The 16,321-nt window shown below is 42.1% G+C and overlaps 1 protein-coding gene across 3 annotated transcripts; it reads right to left on the reverse strand.

Moving 5' to 3' along the window:
- Positions 1–6,757: 6,757 nt before the first annotated feature.
- Positions 6,758–12,645, reverse strand: LOC115679927 (aspartic proteinase A1-like). 3 transcript variants are annotated; one of them, XM_030603646.2, is made up of 14 exons: positions 12,488–12,645; positions 11,233–11,611; positions 11,075–11,135; positions 10,573–10,667; positions 10,382–10,494; positions 10,066–10,234; positions 9,939–9,978; positions 9,777–9,841; positions 8,725–8,838; positions 8,550–8,614; positions 8,303–8,459; positions 8,110–8,229; positions 7,228–7,316; positions 6,758–7,053 (listed from the first exon to the last, which is right to left on the reverse strand). In XM_030603646.2, exons 2-14 carry the CDS (start codon positions 11,602–11,604, stop codon positions 6,969–6,971), a joined length of 1,545 nt encoding a protein of 514 aa, XP_030459506.1. In that variant the 5' UTR covers positions 11,605–11,611; positions 12,488–12,645; the 3' UTR covers positions 6,758–6,968. The 3 variants fall into 3 exon arrangements, with proteins under 3 accessions (XP_030459506.1, XP_056171025.1, XP_056171024.1); XM_056315050.1 differs by having other exon boundaries at positions 11,233–11,622; positions 12,488–12,633; XM_056315049.1 differs by lacking the exon at positions 12,488–12,645 and adding an exon at positions 12,178–12,197.
- Positions 12,646–16,321: the final 3,676 nt, after the last annotated feature.

A 16,321-nucleotide genomic window follows, 5' to 3' on the forward strand; every position in this document is an offset into this window, starting at 1 on the left:
CAGATGTCAATGTCATTAGGGACAAAGGTTTTGGAGCTTTGCATTTGGACCATCGTGTGTCTGGAGAAAAGGTGCTTAGATTCTCGGTCGATCCAATCGGTATGCCTTGCTTATGCAATCGTCATTCATTATGGGAATCCTATAATATCGAGATGCTGTCAAGTCTCGTATGGATCGTGGATCTAGTTAATGACAAGAAATTGGTAATACACACATTTGGAAGCACATTAAAATCGACACCAAAGCATGTGTAAATGGACAGAATCGACTTCACCGTGAGGCCGTCACCCGCTCGCCCCCCACCAAATTCCAAGTGGGAAGTGTCTCGAGGCTTTGTTGTAGGGTCAGCAAATTCACTTCGCCTCGTGCATTCGGCCCTATTCCTCCGTCAGTCTAGCAATACAACTGTGAATCTTGACCTCATTAAGGTTTCTAACTATCTACTGTTGAGAAACACAGAAACTTTCGACTATGGACAAGGTGTTTAGTCGGTCTTTCGTATGTTTCGGTCAACCATTAAGAAAGACAACTATCTGGTTTCACATTGCAAGTTGATAAGTTGGAAAAGATCCAACCATTCGAAATCAATTTCATCCACCATTTGTCAACTCTGCATTTGAAGCAACGAGGGTGTGCAGAATTTCTCGACCTAAATTAGCCTCGTGTCGCTTATGCTGTCAAACGAAACCATCTTTTTTCTTCACGTGTAGATTGAGTCAGTTCGTTTGACCTAATTCCCAATCCCTATATCAAACTCGTTCAGCCAAAGGCAGACATCAAGTTTGTTATGGGCACCAAACTGGAGATCTGAATGAATCAGCCTAATTCCCATAAAGTCACAGCATCCATTACCCGCTAACTTCTTCTAGAAAGTTAATATAACATAATATGATATGATATAATATAATATGATGTAAATATGATGTAATATAAAACGTGTGTGTGTGTGTGTTTGTAAATTTTGTGCAATCACTTGCGCAATCATTACGATGGGCTGATTGCGAGTGTGAACTCGAAGTGAAGCTACCATAATAGTTACCATCATCTTGGTTGTTACTTTCACCAAAGCGAAAGCTAAAAAGCGTGCAATTTTCTAATGCCCCACGAAGTTGCTATGTCACATAACGGAATTGCATCTGTCCACGTAGCATGCCAACTATTTGTTAGAATGACATCAAGTAATCACATTATGTAGGTAAGCGTGCTCATCGCGTGAAATTCTTCCTATTCAAAGTAAAAGTTGCGATGTGCAAGTGTCCTCGACTCCGGAAAATATGAGATATTTTGATTCTTGATTGCACCATTCATTATATACATGAAAGGTATAAGAAAGTCGCGCGATGACATTGTTGGGGATCATCGCCCTCCTGCCTTTTAGTCCCCATTCCGGATATCCTTATCTTCGAGTTTTTACTGATCACGTGATTAAAAAGATCAGTACATCAAGTAAGTAATATCCCGAATCAGCTTTCGAAAAGTCCATGAAATCGTGCCCAAGCAAGAGGCAAAATGCGTTACTACTACTACTACTACTACTCCCTATCTCTTGCATGCTACGCTTCGTTCTTGCTTGAGAACACCCCCAATACTTGGGGATTCCGAGGGTAAAGCAGACGTTATCCCAAATTCTAACATGGCTCCGTGCACGACATGGCTCGCTACGCCAAAGCCACACTCAATTTCCTTGGTCCTTATATTATATTGCCTCGTGAACGAAAAAAACCCAATTCACCGGCGGACACCAACTTGCCAGAATCGAAAACCTAGAGCCTGTGTCTTGGTCTCGAGGACAGAGCTAAAAGAGGGTCGGCATCAAAACCCTAAGAAACACCCTACAAAGAAAAGCGCCATCGAATTCTTGCAAACTCCAAAAAGCGAGCCGTCCTCACCAAGCTAAAAACCACTTAGCCCCTTCATATTCTATGCTTGAAGCAAGCAGCTGGTACACGAGGGTTGGTCTCTCATAGCCTTAATTACTTGGTGAGCTGAGCCGTAGCTTTGATCTGGGTCATCTTCCAAGAGATTATTGCATGATCTTGAGGTTGTTAACTTGCCCATATGTTAGCGATTCATCACTTACACGAGGGGTTTCATAGTATTTCTCTTATGTTGTACCAAGCAAGTCTGTGTCCACTTGGATTTTTCAAGACATTAGGAAGAGAGAGAGAGAGAGAGAGAGAGAGAGAGAGAGAGAGAGAGAGAGAGAGAGACCTAAATCTATGATGTCTCACCTAATGATGTTAACCCCTTCTTTTTCGTTCTTCTGTGCACACAATGGACGAAAATATTTTATGTCCACCTTCGTATATAGCGTTAGTTGTCTTGAAGAATACTCTAAAAATGAAATATGTGTTTATTTTTTCTTGAACTTCCGTGTATAAAATCATCTATGCCTTGCAAATTTGGATCTGGACCAATTCTAGAAAAGAAGTCGTGAAAACATGGTGGATGCACGGATTAAGAATTAATTACATGGTTCTTGTTATTTTATAATTCACTGTCATGATCCTAATGAGCCAACTATCCAGAGTGAAACTAGCGCAAATTATTGGGCATAGTTGCAGCTTTCGTAGTAATTCTTTCTTTTCGATCATTTGAATTCTTCCCTTTCCACAGCAAATCAACTGGAGACACTTCTAAACCCTAATCCTTCTTGGTTAAACGACACGAACGAGACAGAAATTAGAAAAGCAAATGATATCCCATGATAGTTTTCAACTTTAGACCCTTTTACGCTCTTCTCCACGTAGCCCAATGGGGTAATTGTCCAACCCGATTTCGATTAACCCATCCTTCTAACGTCAATCAATTTTAGTTAAGGTTAGTTGGTCAGATAGGAACGTCGCTTGATTAGACAAGGGATGGTGATTTGATGCGTGATTTCCACGATAATCAATGATTAGAAAAGCCCATTTTAGCTTATGGCCAACGCGAGTCACGTGTGGATCTCATCTTTTGCTTCGATGTCTTCTCTCCATAATCATGCCTTTGCGTATTAATTGGGAAGGAGGGCGGACCATCCACGAACCAGCGGCACGTGTGAACGTGTCCGAAGCTAATAGAATCACGGTTTTTCAAGTGATTTTGTGGGGGACTTTGGGAATGACGACGTTTTTGAGAGAGTTTGGTGCGAGTGGAATTAGGTGCACTCCCCTCTCTTGAAGGACCAATTTGGTGGCTCAACCATATAATTGTATGCTTCGAGATTAATGCACTTATCTACTAATCTGAGCCCAAAAATGATCGGTGGCTCCACCATTCATTTGCCTTAGCTCTAATGCAATCAATAAAGAATATGCTTTTCATCTCTAATCAAATGAACAAGTTGTACTTAAATGCTCGTGTTAGGTGACCTTCGGAAGCTAGTTCTTTGCTTTTCCATCCCCATTATTCGTGTTCAGAATCTTGCGTGCCGTTGAGTATCACCACTATCTTAAGTCATTCCCTGTCATGACATCTTTCCATGGATCCACGATCGTTGGCCTTTGATCGTATGATTTTTTGTCGAATTAGGGTGTTCGGATTATGGTTTTGGTTTCTTGTGAAGATATCCCATGATGATGCAATGCGGAGGATGATGTGTGCAAGCCAAAGATCTTGTCCTAATAAGTTGAAGTTTGTACTCAAAACTTCCTAACTCCACAAGATGTGGAATGTGATCTCGAGCTAACATGTTGGCCGAAGGGTCGGTATTTGATGAAGATGAGTTTTTTTTTTTTTTTTTTGCTAAAAATTTGATGAAGATGAGTTGTTGATATATGTGTGTGAAATTGTCTTTCTGATCTTAATTAGCTAAACATCGTAACTACGTCGCGAGTTCCTCATTCACATTCGTTTGAGTCATTTTGCATGTACAATCGTATTTCCAATTGCAAGAATATGATTTTCCTATTTTTCTATACTCTTAGACAGCGATTCTCTTTGCTGGTAGTTTTCAAGGAGGAAAATTATCCAAAAAGTCACAAAAGTACTTTTATCAATTTAGTCCTAAACCTTATAATTTGCCAATTAAGTCTTAAATATTTTCATGTTTTACCAATTAAGTTAATTTTGGCGAAAATCGTTGACGTAGATGCTGGCCGTCCGACATGGACAGTTTTTTTTTCCGAAACTATTACTTTTCCTTTTTTCTTTTCTTTTTACACCTTTGGCAGGCAACCTCGCCGGCTAACCATTGCTTGCCACTAGCGAGGGCAGGTGAGAGCATTGCGGTCCTTGCTGGCCACGGGCAAGGGCCTCAGCGCCATCGCCGGACACGGGCAAGGGCCTCCGCGCCATCGCCGGCCACATGTGAGGGCATTGGCCCTCAACACCCTCACTTGTGGTCAACGAGGCCGCCATGCCCTTGCCCAGACTAGGCCTGTGGTCAACGACCTCGTTGGCTAGAGGCGTAAAAAGAAAAAAAAATAAAAAATTCAAAAAAAAAATAGTTGATCCATAATTTGCCCACCATTTGAGATAATATTACGAAAGAGAACGTGGATTAGATTTTATTAGACACTACAATGTGTGTTTAGAGCCTAAGAATGAACCAAACCGCTCGAAAACCGACCCTGCCCATTTTCGGGTTTAGAGAACGCAATGACCCAAAATCGGATCGCATTCAACAAGGCAAGAACCAAGCTTTTCGAACCCAAAAACTGTCCGACATCGAAATGATCAGATCTGCCCATTTCCCCTCGAGATTAGATTATACCATCAACTCGGATTGGTCCCGTAATCGCCTATGATCAAGAACCATTGACTAGCGACGCCTTTCATCGTGAAGAAGAGTTTGCTTTTCCATGATTAAGGTTGTTAAGCCGGCATCGTAATGACTAGACCTTTTAAAATGGTGTGCTTTTGACATTCCATTGGCATTGTTGTTGAGGTGATTCTTCTTAGAGATCGCAGCCTAGCCTATGTTGGTAATGCATCCGCTCATTGGCCCAATTCATATTAAAGAAAAGGTTCCCTCTCCCTTTTTTCTGTCCCTAGTTGTTGGCTTCAGCATGCTCGGCGCACGTCGGTATCTTTCTCTTCAAGACTCATAAAGCGCTTCGGGGCTGATTTTTATCGTTCTTTCCGACTAATAATTAGAGAAGCAATTTTTTTTTTGGTCTGAAAAGAGGTAATATTATATTGCTAAGATGGGCCATAACAACCCAAATTGGGAAAGTCAAGACAAAGGATGGCCCAAAGGGCCTGCGGAGGGACTACAAGCCAGTTACGTGGAAGAGAACCAAGCCTTTGGGATTTCGCAGCCCAATCAGCAGCCAAATTGGACTCCCTCAGACAATGAGCTATGCAAATAGTTGGATGGGCCTTAATAAGCTTGAGACAATCTGTGATAAGATGACGCTTCTCCCAGTTGAAGTAATCTGCTAAACCACTTATCAATGCTTCAACTAGATCTACCCGATCAGACTCAATAGTGACCCTCAAAGCCAAGTCTTCTCTCGACGCTAAGTACAGAGTAGCTTCATAAACGGCTAAGGTTTCCGCCTGTGCAGCTGAAGAAACTTTCACCGATTTAGCAAAACCAGCAACGATATTTCCCGAGTGATCTCTGCAAATTCCAGCTATGGCGCCATCCACCGAGCCTTCGACAAAGGATCCGTCAACATTGAATTTTAGCTTTTTCTCCGCCGGCGGCACCCATGTCTTCGAGCCGATAAAGTTGCGCTTCTTCCCGGATTCTTGCGAATGGGTATTCCACTTCTTGAAGTTTGCTTGCATAAATATGGCTAACTCCACTGTTTGCTGAGCGTCTGGAGTTTTACCTCGAAACACGAATTTGTTGCGGGATTTCCAGATACTCCAAAGGACTGTCGCCACTAAGGGTAAGTCGAGTAAATAAGTGCCTTTCTCACATAAATCGAGCAACCATACTTCGAATTTTGAGATTTCCTGGTTGTTAATCTGAATGTTCATGCAAGGGTCAGCCCAGACAAACCGTGTCCAAGGACAGAGTAGAAAGATGTGCTCTACCGTCTCTACCCCTAGTCGACAAATAGGACAGAATTAGAGAAGCAATTTGAGTACATGTGCATCAACGAATATTGACCATTGAATGCAGCGGCTCTCAAGATAACATGATGTACATTTTAGGGTTTGTTGTTTGTTCGAAGGAAAACGGTTTCCAAATAATTGTGTATCGACTTTCCGGTGTTTGGACGACAAAAAATTAATCAATTTAGATGGGGAGAAAACCACTTCCCTTCTTGTGAGAAGGAAATCATTTTCCCTAAAATACCAAATAAATAAAAGCCAATTATTTACCTTCAAAATAATTTTCATGGAAAATATTTTCCTTTATCAATAGATTTTCAATGAAATAGTCGCACCACTAAAATACATTTGAACTCTATGCACATGAACTTGGCACGTAATTCCATCGTTCCGCTCTCAAAGACTAGCAAGAAGGTTACCGAATAAAGGGAGATAGAACTAAAGTGCTCAGATTCTCATTCTGGTTTTCCCCTCATGCGTGATTCTTGCTAAGAAGATTCAAGATCCGTCCGCGCCCTTCAAATGTTCAAAGCGCAAATGATCCTTCCCCATTTTTTTTCCTCTTTCATTACACAACTTACGTATCTTAATCTTAAGACTGCATGGCGCACGATGAATCAACGCCGGGTGAATTTGAATTGACTCTGTATGTTCTAGTTCCAAGTATTCTAGACCATGTGATAGTAGCATTCTCCAGTTCTGCATATAAACCTAAGTTCTCAGAAGAGAGTGCTTCATTTGGTTACCGCACGGATATCAGCATGACTTTGTATACAGAATGTGAACTTCAGTATTACCTCACGCTCCTTAAGTTTTACACGATAATCAGATGACAAATATCCAGGGCTCATGCGTCTTGTTTAAATTTAGAAGCATATTGCACCACGATATTTACAATAACAAGTCCAGATGAGTGTCTATGGATAGTGTGTACCAACGTGATTCATGTCACAACAGCAAGGTAACAATCACAGAAGCTAAGCTGCTTCAGCGAATCCCACTCGCTGGTTACCGTAGTCGAACACCGTGTGGTACTTGCCCATGAAAATATCTCCCAAGATCCTGCATTTACATAAGCAAGAGGCCACCCCCATTCTCAGAAAAACTAATCACCAGCAGACAGTCTTATCAAAGTGGAGCTAGTTTCAGATAGTGAAAAGTAAATGTCTAACTTCCAATAACCTACGGGAAAAAAAACTGATAAGGAAACTAATGTGCGAGATATAATAAAATTACCAGAGAGGTCCACGGGGCGGAGCCACGTCCAAAGCAGTAAATCCACTGATGCACTGAGATGCACCTCCCTCCCCAACTTTAAGAACATACTGAGCCATGAGATCCACAAATTATTAGCAATCAGAGAGAAAACAGTTGATGAAAGTTTAACAAGGAAAAAGCGGGGTCATCATCCGTTAAGCAAGTAGCGAAAGACCAGAACATCACATCACATGATAGACCATATACTGCAAAAGTATAATCCACTCCGACCTAGAAAGCCTTCCTATACTCCACCAAGGCTACAAAGTTGCATGATTGTATATAAACTCTATTAAGAGAAAAGATTGTATCATTCAGTATCCAGGAGAAATCGTGCCAAAGTTTGACGTCGATAGTTGATATATAATTTAGAGTTAAAATCAGCTGCAGATAATACAGGCAAGTGCATTTGACCAAAAAAAAAATATAGGTAACTGCTTGTACTTTGGTAAACCAACACTGATAAACAGTCCCCAATTTTAGCCAACCTTTTCCTCTTGACTTCCCGTGTTAGCCCAAAAGTGGGACCTGAGTGACTACCGGGAGGGTAAGAGGTAGTACACATCTTAACAAGACAAAGACACCCATCTTCCAAAGCCACTTGGTTTGTTTTTTGAACCATAATAGAGAATCCATCAAAATAGTTCAAGCCATTAGATAAAGGGAGACTACAAGCGTATAAAGCTCACGGAAACCATGTATTCAAGTGGTGTGGGATAAGATGTTAACAGAACGCAACAAATTATAACTAACATTGGTAAGAAGATAAAGCTCTGGCAACCAAACTTTCATGTCCTTATCAGAACATAGTTATTTGCTGACTATGGAGTTGATGCTTCAAAACTTGGTAGAATATCATACCTGCTCCGGGGCAAGGTCAAACACTTTACCGCCAATGGTGAACGAAACTCTCGGCATGGAAGAAAGACTGTTACAATCAACCGCGGATTCTCCCATCGGACTAGGAATTCGGTCGCAAAGCTGAAATTCCAACAACGGAATAAGTTGGAGCAAGGCTAAAATCCAAAAGAGACAGAAAAAATGATTAATTTACCTCATTAACATAATTCAGGATTTGATCTTCTGTCTGATTACGCGTGAGCTGATTTTGCATCCATACAACAGCCATCTCACAAGCAGTACACATTGCATCATGTAAACCACCACTTGACTTGTCCTTGGCCTCATCCACCACACTCTCAATACCCATTCTGTTTGAACGAGCTTAGTTAAGCACCAGTTGATAAAATGAAATTAACATGGTACCTATTAGTTTTGCACCAATGCAGATTTTGACTAACCTGACCCCATGGGTCCCATCAAAGGTACAGAAACCAATTTGAGAACATATTTTTTGCGGTTTTGCCTGCAAAGATGGCAAAAGCAAGAAGAAACAAAGAGCATCGAGCAAAGAAAAATAAGCCCAAACTTAATACAAACAATATCATATAACCTAGAATTTGATTATATAAGTACCTCTGTCATGAGCATTTCTAGTATCGTCTTTCCATATTGTCCAACAATTGTCTTGCATTCCTGGCTGACTACTCCAGAGGCTCCAATTGCATGGTTGATTTGGGTTATGACAGTCTGAAAGTCTCATTATACATCACATTGTCACTTACAAGTTTTTTTTTTTTGGGTAAGGTAAGTAATCACTTACAAGTTTTTGTTATAAAAAAACAAAAAAAGCAGGAACACAAAGCAACAAGGTAAGAAAGGCCATAGAATGCAATAATTACTCCTGTGGAACCACACCATGTTCAAGGTAGAAGATAACGTCACTAATTGTTATCCTCAAATTTAAAGGCAACATTAAGATTGATTTGCTCCTAACAATTGAGCTAGGAGTATGAGTGAGTCTTACTTATATGATGGTGCCAAGTGGAAGCATCTAGGGTAACAAGACACAAGACAACCCTGGGATGAAATGTCAAACAGATCCAGCACAGCACCAAAACAAAGTATTGACAAGCTTACCAACCATTGCCCACTGAATCAGAGATTAAATAGAGATGCCCTGTCTTATCATCACCTTAGTAGTTCACTTTCCACAACAGATTAGCAGGGTCCAAGGAGATTTTACAGCAACAGAACAGATGACGAAACCCATTTGCCAGTATCATGTTCAATCAACAAAAGTAACCTTAGGCCATGTATCATTCAAAGCTCTTGGAAAATTTCTGCATACTTATCTCAAATAAAAGAAGCTAGTGAACACAAAAATGGAACATGAGTTCCTAATTGTATTCCTCTCACATTAGAGAACTAAATAAATTTCTTCCTCAGATATAAAAGTAACAAAGCGAAAGCAATAAAACAAGAAATAACAAATGACTACCTATTTCATTCCTTTCAAACACTAAACTAAACAAGTTCATTCACAAATATTAAATCGAATAAGAAAGAATATGATACTAGTTAAGTATAGTGAATCTGCCACTCAGGCACATGTACAATGTTCAGCATGTCAAAGGATTTGTCAGTAGAATGAACAATGGCAATTTCTCACTGCTTATGAAACTTACAGTAGGGCCTGCCAACAAGGAGGTCCCAGAATCCGCAATGGCCGAACAACCACTAGCACAAAATCCTGAAAAGAGAGTTTGCAATCACTTAATGCCATAAGGAGGAGGAAAAAATGATAAATGATCGAGAAACTCATAATAACAAGATGCATAAACACTTACCAGTAGTTTCATTTCCAATGAGGACATCGGCCATCTCAAACTGTCAATTGAGAAGAACCAATTAAACAGAGGCTTAAACATAATGCTCAAAATATGGAAAAGAAACTATTAGGTCTTGGTATCCAACCTGCCAATAGCCTTTCTGAGTCACGGGAACATATGTATGCTGTCCCTTATAATGACTAGAATCAACCCCACCAAACACAATTTCACCTCCTTCTTCCCCTTCAATGTTGCGATTTAACCAAAATGAAAATACCGGCTCCTTGATAAGCCCTTGATTGACCATATTATACCTGCACATATCCTCTAATTTAGAAATTCAATACAGGTACAAAGGAAAGGAATAATTTAAATGAAAGGACATTGGTTTGTAACGATATATACTCCTGAAGGTGTTGAGAAGGCATCCACTAGTTGATTGTGGGCATGCACTGACTTACCAGACAGGAGTAGCATCACCCACTGAGATCTCTTTAAACCCAAGTCCAAGTATACCATCAAACTTTGCAGCCAAGAATGTGATGCTTGGCTCTCTGGTAGCTTCAATAAAATCCTGAAAGCCAATGCAACTGCCCAAGGTAAGTCTGTTGTCTCATGGACCAAAAATTAGATAAATTGTACGTATTCATACCTGATCCTTAACAACAAGATCACCAACTTTGACATGGTCTCGGCTAAAAAATCCCGAAATGGCCCCAGTGCCATAATGGATTTCGGCAGACTTCCCTGAGTCCAAAGAAGAAGAAAGAATGCAGACATGTTCATCCCCACAGTTAAAGAGGAGAGTGAGATGACCGTAGAATTGTTTATGATCCTTGCTTTATTTTATCAAGTGCAACGATAGATAATTCCTTAAGGAAGTTCTCAAATCTTAAACTTCACCCGGTATCAAAACATGATAAAAAAATCTAGTAAGAACTTCTAGTCAGTATATGGTCTTTAACTGCAAGCAGTGCCCAGGTTTCCACCACAGTCAGTAATGTCCAATTCAGAGATTGGTTATTTATAATTTCAAATATGTCAAGACTAGTGCAGTTGCATGACAAAATAAAGAATTGCAGGGGGAAGAGATGACGAAAAATGTTGTTACAACACTGTAAGTTTGAACGGGAGCATAAAGGGACTTTCCATACCATTCTTTTTGTAGGTACTTGAATCGCTGGACTTGAACTTTGAGTGGAAATAGCAAGCAACCTGAACCAGAAGGAGAAATCTTTAGTCAATGTCGCAAAGAATTTCATTAGGTGAACCAGGTGGCACCAAATTGAGACAGAACACTACACAGACTGACCGAAAGGTAACACTTTGATGAGGGTACCCAAAGATTCGAACTCCCCGTGTCAAAAATCACTGTGAACTTCTGGGAAGGAGTTCCAACTCCAATCTCACCAAAATATTGAGCATCCATATAGTTTTTCAGCGAGACAATATCAATATCCTCAGTATCTCCAAGATTGTTATGGAGATAGTACTTTCTTAGAGGACTTCTCAGTGTTCCCCCTTCCTTTGAATTACCTTGTTCAGCAATGCGGTTCACTTGATCCAACTTTCTCTTTTTAAGTCCAATTCTGACCATCCCATCATTAGATGAGGAGATGAGCATAGGTGATAAAAGCAGGAAAAGGAAGACCGTAACCACCGTGGCTCTGGATTTGATTGTCATCTTGCAACTGCATAAAGGCTAACCCACCGTCAGGATTATTTGAAGGCAGGCATTAAAACATTCTCCCAACATTCACACACAAAGGAAAAAAAAAATGGCACAATCCCCCTTTCAGAATGAAATGTAATCGAGGGGGACCGTAACACTCAGGAATCAGAATCACTCTATAAAGCAATCTATCGTATTGCTGTTAACTTTCATTCCACCGGAAAAGAGGAGTTCGGTTTTTTCAAATTCTTTTTCAGGTATGGAAAATTATATTCACCTGACAAATTTGACAAGGACCGAAAAACCTCAACAATCTGAAGCTTCTAGTATTTTCTTCAATTAAAGAAAAAACAATGGAAGCGCAATCCTCCCCCAGAAGAAAAGCGCTTTGATCCAACCAAAGCAGCAGAAACAGATATAAAGCTAACGATGCAACAAAAATGCAAAAATTGACCCGGCAAACAGCCGTCGAACGCTCTAGCCCCGAGGTTTCGGCAGCATCAATCACAGAAACACCACGCCATACTCGAAATCAACCACGTTAGACAAAAAAACCGAACATCAAACGAAACAGACACTACGCACGACATTGTCCGCCGTCCCACGAAGACGAAGAACAACGACTTCTTCTTCACGAGAATCAGAGACACAGCAGAAAGCTGTCGACCTCCCGAGCCAAATCGCGAACCGGACGTCTAGCTCTTCGTCTAACCTACCGAAAACGACGCTACGGAGGCCTTATTCCTCGCAGATTGGGCCGCGAACTACGAAATTCGGAGTCAAACACGCACCGACGCGAAATGATCGATCGATCGATGATCGCCCGTGCATCAGATCGAGTTCGTGATCCGAAGACAATCGAACGCGATTAAGAGAGAAGGAATTCGAAGCAAACCTGTGAGGATCGACGCAAGTCAGCAGATGAGAAGAACGAAAAGCGAAGAGAACAGAATGAAGGGAAGCACCGAAGAAACCAGCTTTTAACGCAGCCACAAAAGCAAGGCGAAGAGAGTGAGGGTGGGGCGATAGAGAACACTGTTCATCGCGAGCTTTGGGTGCGCTCTAGCATGGCCAGCGTCGATTGGGATTGCGGGGGGTTCATCGGACGGCTGGGAATAGGTAGGGGTTGAGTGGGACACGTGGCCTCGGATGAGTGGCTGCACGGGGTAGGAACGCTGTAGGCTCGGGGCAGGGGAGTAGGCGTTTCGGCTTGATGACCACTACAACTACCAGTCCACGCTAGGGGACGGGGAAGGCAACGGTTTGAATTTTGGAATCACGGTCGCCGTGGGCCGTGGGCCGGGTCAAAGCCCAATAAGGGCCCATTATACCCTTTCCCATGTTGGTGATTTGGTGGGGGAGGGGGGCAACAATCTCATTTAGCCCGGTTGATGATGTTTTTTTCTCCAACCCATTCCCCTTTCCTTTCTAACATTTTCATCCATTTCTTTTCACATTTTCTTTTTCTCGTGGATTTTCGCCTTCCGGTATCGGACTGGACCCCATCTTCCAACTTGTTCGAGGCAAGCCGTCCGAGCTGGAACTAGGAGATTTCGTGAAGAATAACTTCCTCGTGATACTGTTACAGTATCGATATCAAATGAATCATGATTGAGTTTTCCTTCGGACTGAGATCAGACAAAAGCAACGGCAGTCCCACCTTCTCTTTTCTTGGCGTGTCGTCAACAAAAATCACAAGCCCTTGGAAAAAAAAATTTCAATTTTATCGAGCAATAATGAAGGCGTTTAAAATGATTGTTTTGAAAAAAAGAAGAAGAGAAGTTTGCTCGTGATTTAAAAATCACATTATTCGGATTCATTAGTTATTACTAAATTATCGACAATCTTCTCGCGTTATGATATGGCTTTCGAGAACTTTACTTCATATATACCATGCGTCGTAAATTAAACGAGTCATTCATCGATCATTTTTATTTTCTTATTGGTAATTTTTTGTATCATTTCCTTTATAACAATAATTATAATTGAGTATAAAGAGGATACCACATGGAAAGCAATAAATTAAAATAACAAAGAAAAAATATGATGTTAATTGGGTTGATATGTTAACTCTCCAATTGGTGAACACATACTTATCAATAACTCTTTCTTTTATTTAAATTTAATTAGTTACATAATTGGGATAATCTTGTTCAGTTCGCCTACATAAATAAGCATTGATACCATCTGTGTCATTTATTCTACTTCTATATAGTATATAGTGTGTGTGTGTATATATAATATAATTATACAAAAATATGGGACATTTTAAAAATATTAAATCGAAATTAAATTATAAGTGATGACAAAATGTTTCAAGGAAATGTTGACTAAAATGAAAGATATAAACCATAAATTGATGGGATATATGTGAAATCATGTCTTTATATGTTAGAACTTACTCATGTGTTGGAATTAGCACAACAAAATTAAAAAAAATTAACTGATGGAAAATGAAAAGAACAAGTTAAAAAAACAATACATTATATCACAGTAAAAGAATCTATTAAAAGGGAATAAAAACAATAAATATGGGGACTAGGTATATAAATTGGGAAGGAGGTCCTGTTGACACCTATTTTTAATTTGCCCAAAATTAATTGCACAAAATTTAGGAATTAATTTCTTTAATTCCTAAAATAAAAATATTTCAATTTAAATGCATTGCATATAGAAATTAGGCACATTTTGCATTATTAGGACCTATTAGAGCATTAAAAACAAAAAACAAAAAAATCGAGTCGGGCCCAGTCGGGGCCGGGCCGACCCAGCCCGCTTCTTTTTTTTCCTCTTTCCCCCCCCCCCCCGCGCGGGCCCCGGCCCGCTCCCTTTTCTTTTTTCTTCTCCCCTTTCCCGCGGGCCCAGCCCGCTTCTTTTTTTTCTTTCTTTCTTTCCCCCCCCCCCCCCCGCGGCTGGGCCCAACCCGGCCCAGCTTCCTTTCCTTCTCTTCCCCCTGCGCCGGTCGCTCTCCTCGCCCCTGCTCTCCCCTGTTCGCGACGGAAGCGTGACGCATGGCGGCGCCGCTTCTCGCCGTCGCTGTCTGGCCAGAGGAGGGCCGGATGAGCACGCCGACGGGACTGGCATTAATGGCCAGTCCCATCCTCCCCATTTCCCCTCTCCCTTATCCCCTCCTCCCTCTCGGTTCCCTGTTCCTCTCTGCCCCCCTTCTGCTGTGCTCTGTACCGGCCTGCTATGGCCGCGAAAGTCGCGGGGCAGGTAGGCCGGTGCAGACCATCGTCACGCCGACGCGGGGAGGCACAGGCTCACCGTCGCCGCCTATAAAAAGCCAGAGAGAGAGAGAGAGTCCCGGTCGACCGTTTTAAAAAAAAAGAAACAGAACAGAGAGAAGCCGGGAGAGAAAGAAAGAGATTGAGCGAGACAGAGAGACGGAGAGCTCATCCGGCGGCCACCGCGCCTCAGCCATCCATCCCCGTCGCCGAGCCGACGGCGGCAACACAGAGAGAGAGAGTCCCGGTCGGCCAGGGAGAGAGAGAAACAGAGCAGCTGGAGAGAGAGCGTGAGCCGAGAGACAAGAGAGAGAACAGAGAGAGAGAGAGAGAGAGCAAACCGAGGCCACACCGGAGCAGGAAGAACAACTAGCAGCATCGCCGTCGCCCACGGAATAGCCAGAAAGCCGCCCAGCTGCGCCATCGACCGGTGAGCATCCCCGGGTCCCGATCACCTCTGTCCTCCCCTATTTTTTGCACGCGGTCCGGCCGGGACTCGCGTCGGCCGAGTCGCGCGATTCCCGGCCCATGCCGTCGCCGGTCCCGGACCCCACTCGCAGTCGAACGTCAGCCGCAGCCGTCGGAGCTAACCGTGCCGCCGGAGGAGGTCGAAATCGGTTGATTTCCACCGCGCACGCCCAGTGTTCGACAAAATGCCTCAACCAGGCTGGTTTTTGTTTCATCGCCGGCCGGCGAACGGTGGTCCGACGGCGGCTCAGGTGAGTGGCACAGCCCACAGGCGGTTCTAGTCGGGCGATTTGGGGGCGGCGCTGGCCTGGGTCAGCCGGCGGACGGCCAATTTTGGCCTCTCCGGCGCCCCCCCTCCCCGCGGGTCTATTTGTTCGGGTCGGATTCGACCCGAATCAACAGATCCGACCCGGGTCAACGCCCCGGTCGGATCCGTTGACTCGAGTCGGTTCCGACCGACCCGGATAACAGTTCCGACCCGGGTCAACGCCCGGGTCGGATCCGTTGACCCGGGTCGGTTCCGACCCGGCCCGGATCCGCAACCCGACCCGGTTTAATATTATATTAATATTAATATTTTTTAAAAAAAAAAATTAATTAAAAAAAATTTTGTTTTTTTTTCTTCTGTGCTATATATATTTCGAAAAAAAAAATTTCAAAAATTTTTAATAAAAAAAATCTTTTTTTAAAAATTATTGTGTGATATATTCTAAATGTTTAATTTATTGTAGTATTATTGTGCATATTTTTGTCTTGTTTAAATTAGACAAGCCTGAGATTGCGCGGTAATATTTTGTATGTTATTTTTATTATCGCTGTATTATTATGCATGTTTTTTTAATACAATCGCATGAGTTGTGTTTTGAATGTCATCTGACTTAGTTAAGGTTAGAACCTTAGGCTGCATGCATTGTTGTGTTCCTGACTGCTAATCGTTTCTGATTATGCACTCGCTTGATCACCTCACATGTTAGGAGAAAGGTCCTAAAATCAATCCAAATTGCCTGACAAATATTTTCATAAATGAACAGGGT

This window comes from Syzygium oleosum, unplaced genomic scaffold, assembly GCF_021117445.2.
Source record: "Syzygium oleosum isolate NSW1041296 unplaced genomic scaffold, Sole_v2.1 Sole_v2.10, whole genome shotgun sequence".
Lineage (NCBI taxonomy): Eukaryota > Viridiplantae > Streptophyta > Magnoliopsida > Myrtales > Myrtaceae > Syzygium > Syzygium oleosum.

Coding starts and splice junctions, on each gene's coding strand:
- LOC115679927 (XM_056315049.1), bottom strand. Junction 10,668..11,074: donor AAGTACCTACAAAAAGAATG/GTATGGAAAGTC, acceptor CTTTGGACTCAG/GGAAGTCTGCCGAAATCCAT. Junction 7,054..7,227: donor CCGCCCCGTGGACCTCTCTG/GTAATTTTATTA, acceptor ATGTAAATGCAG/GATCTTGGGAGATATTTTCA.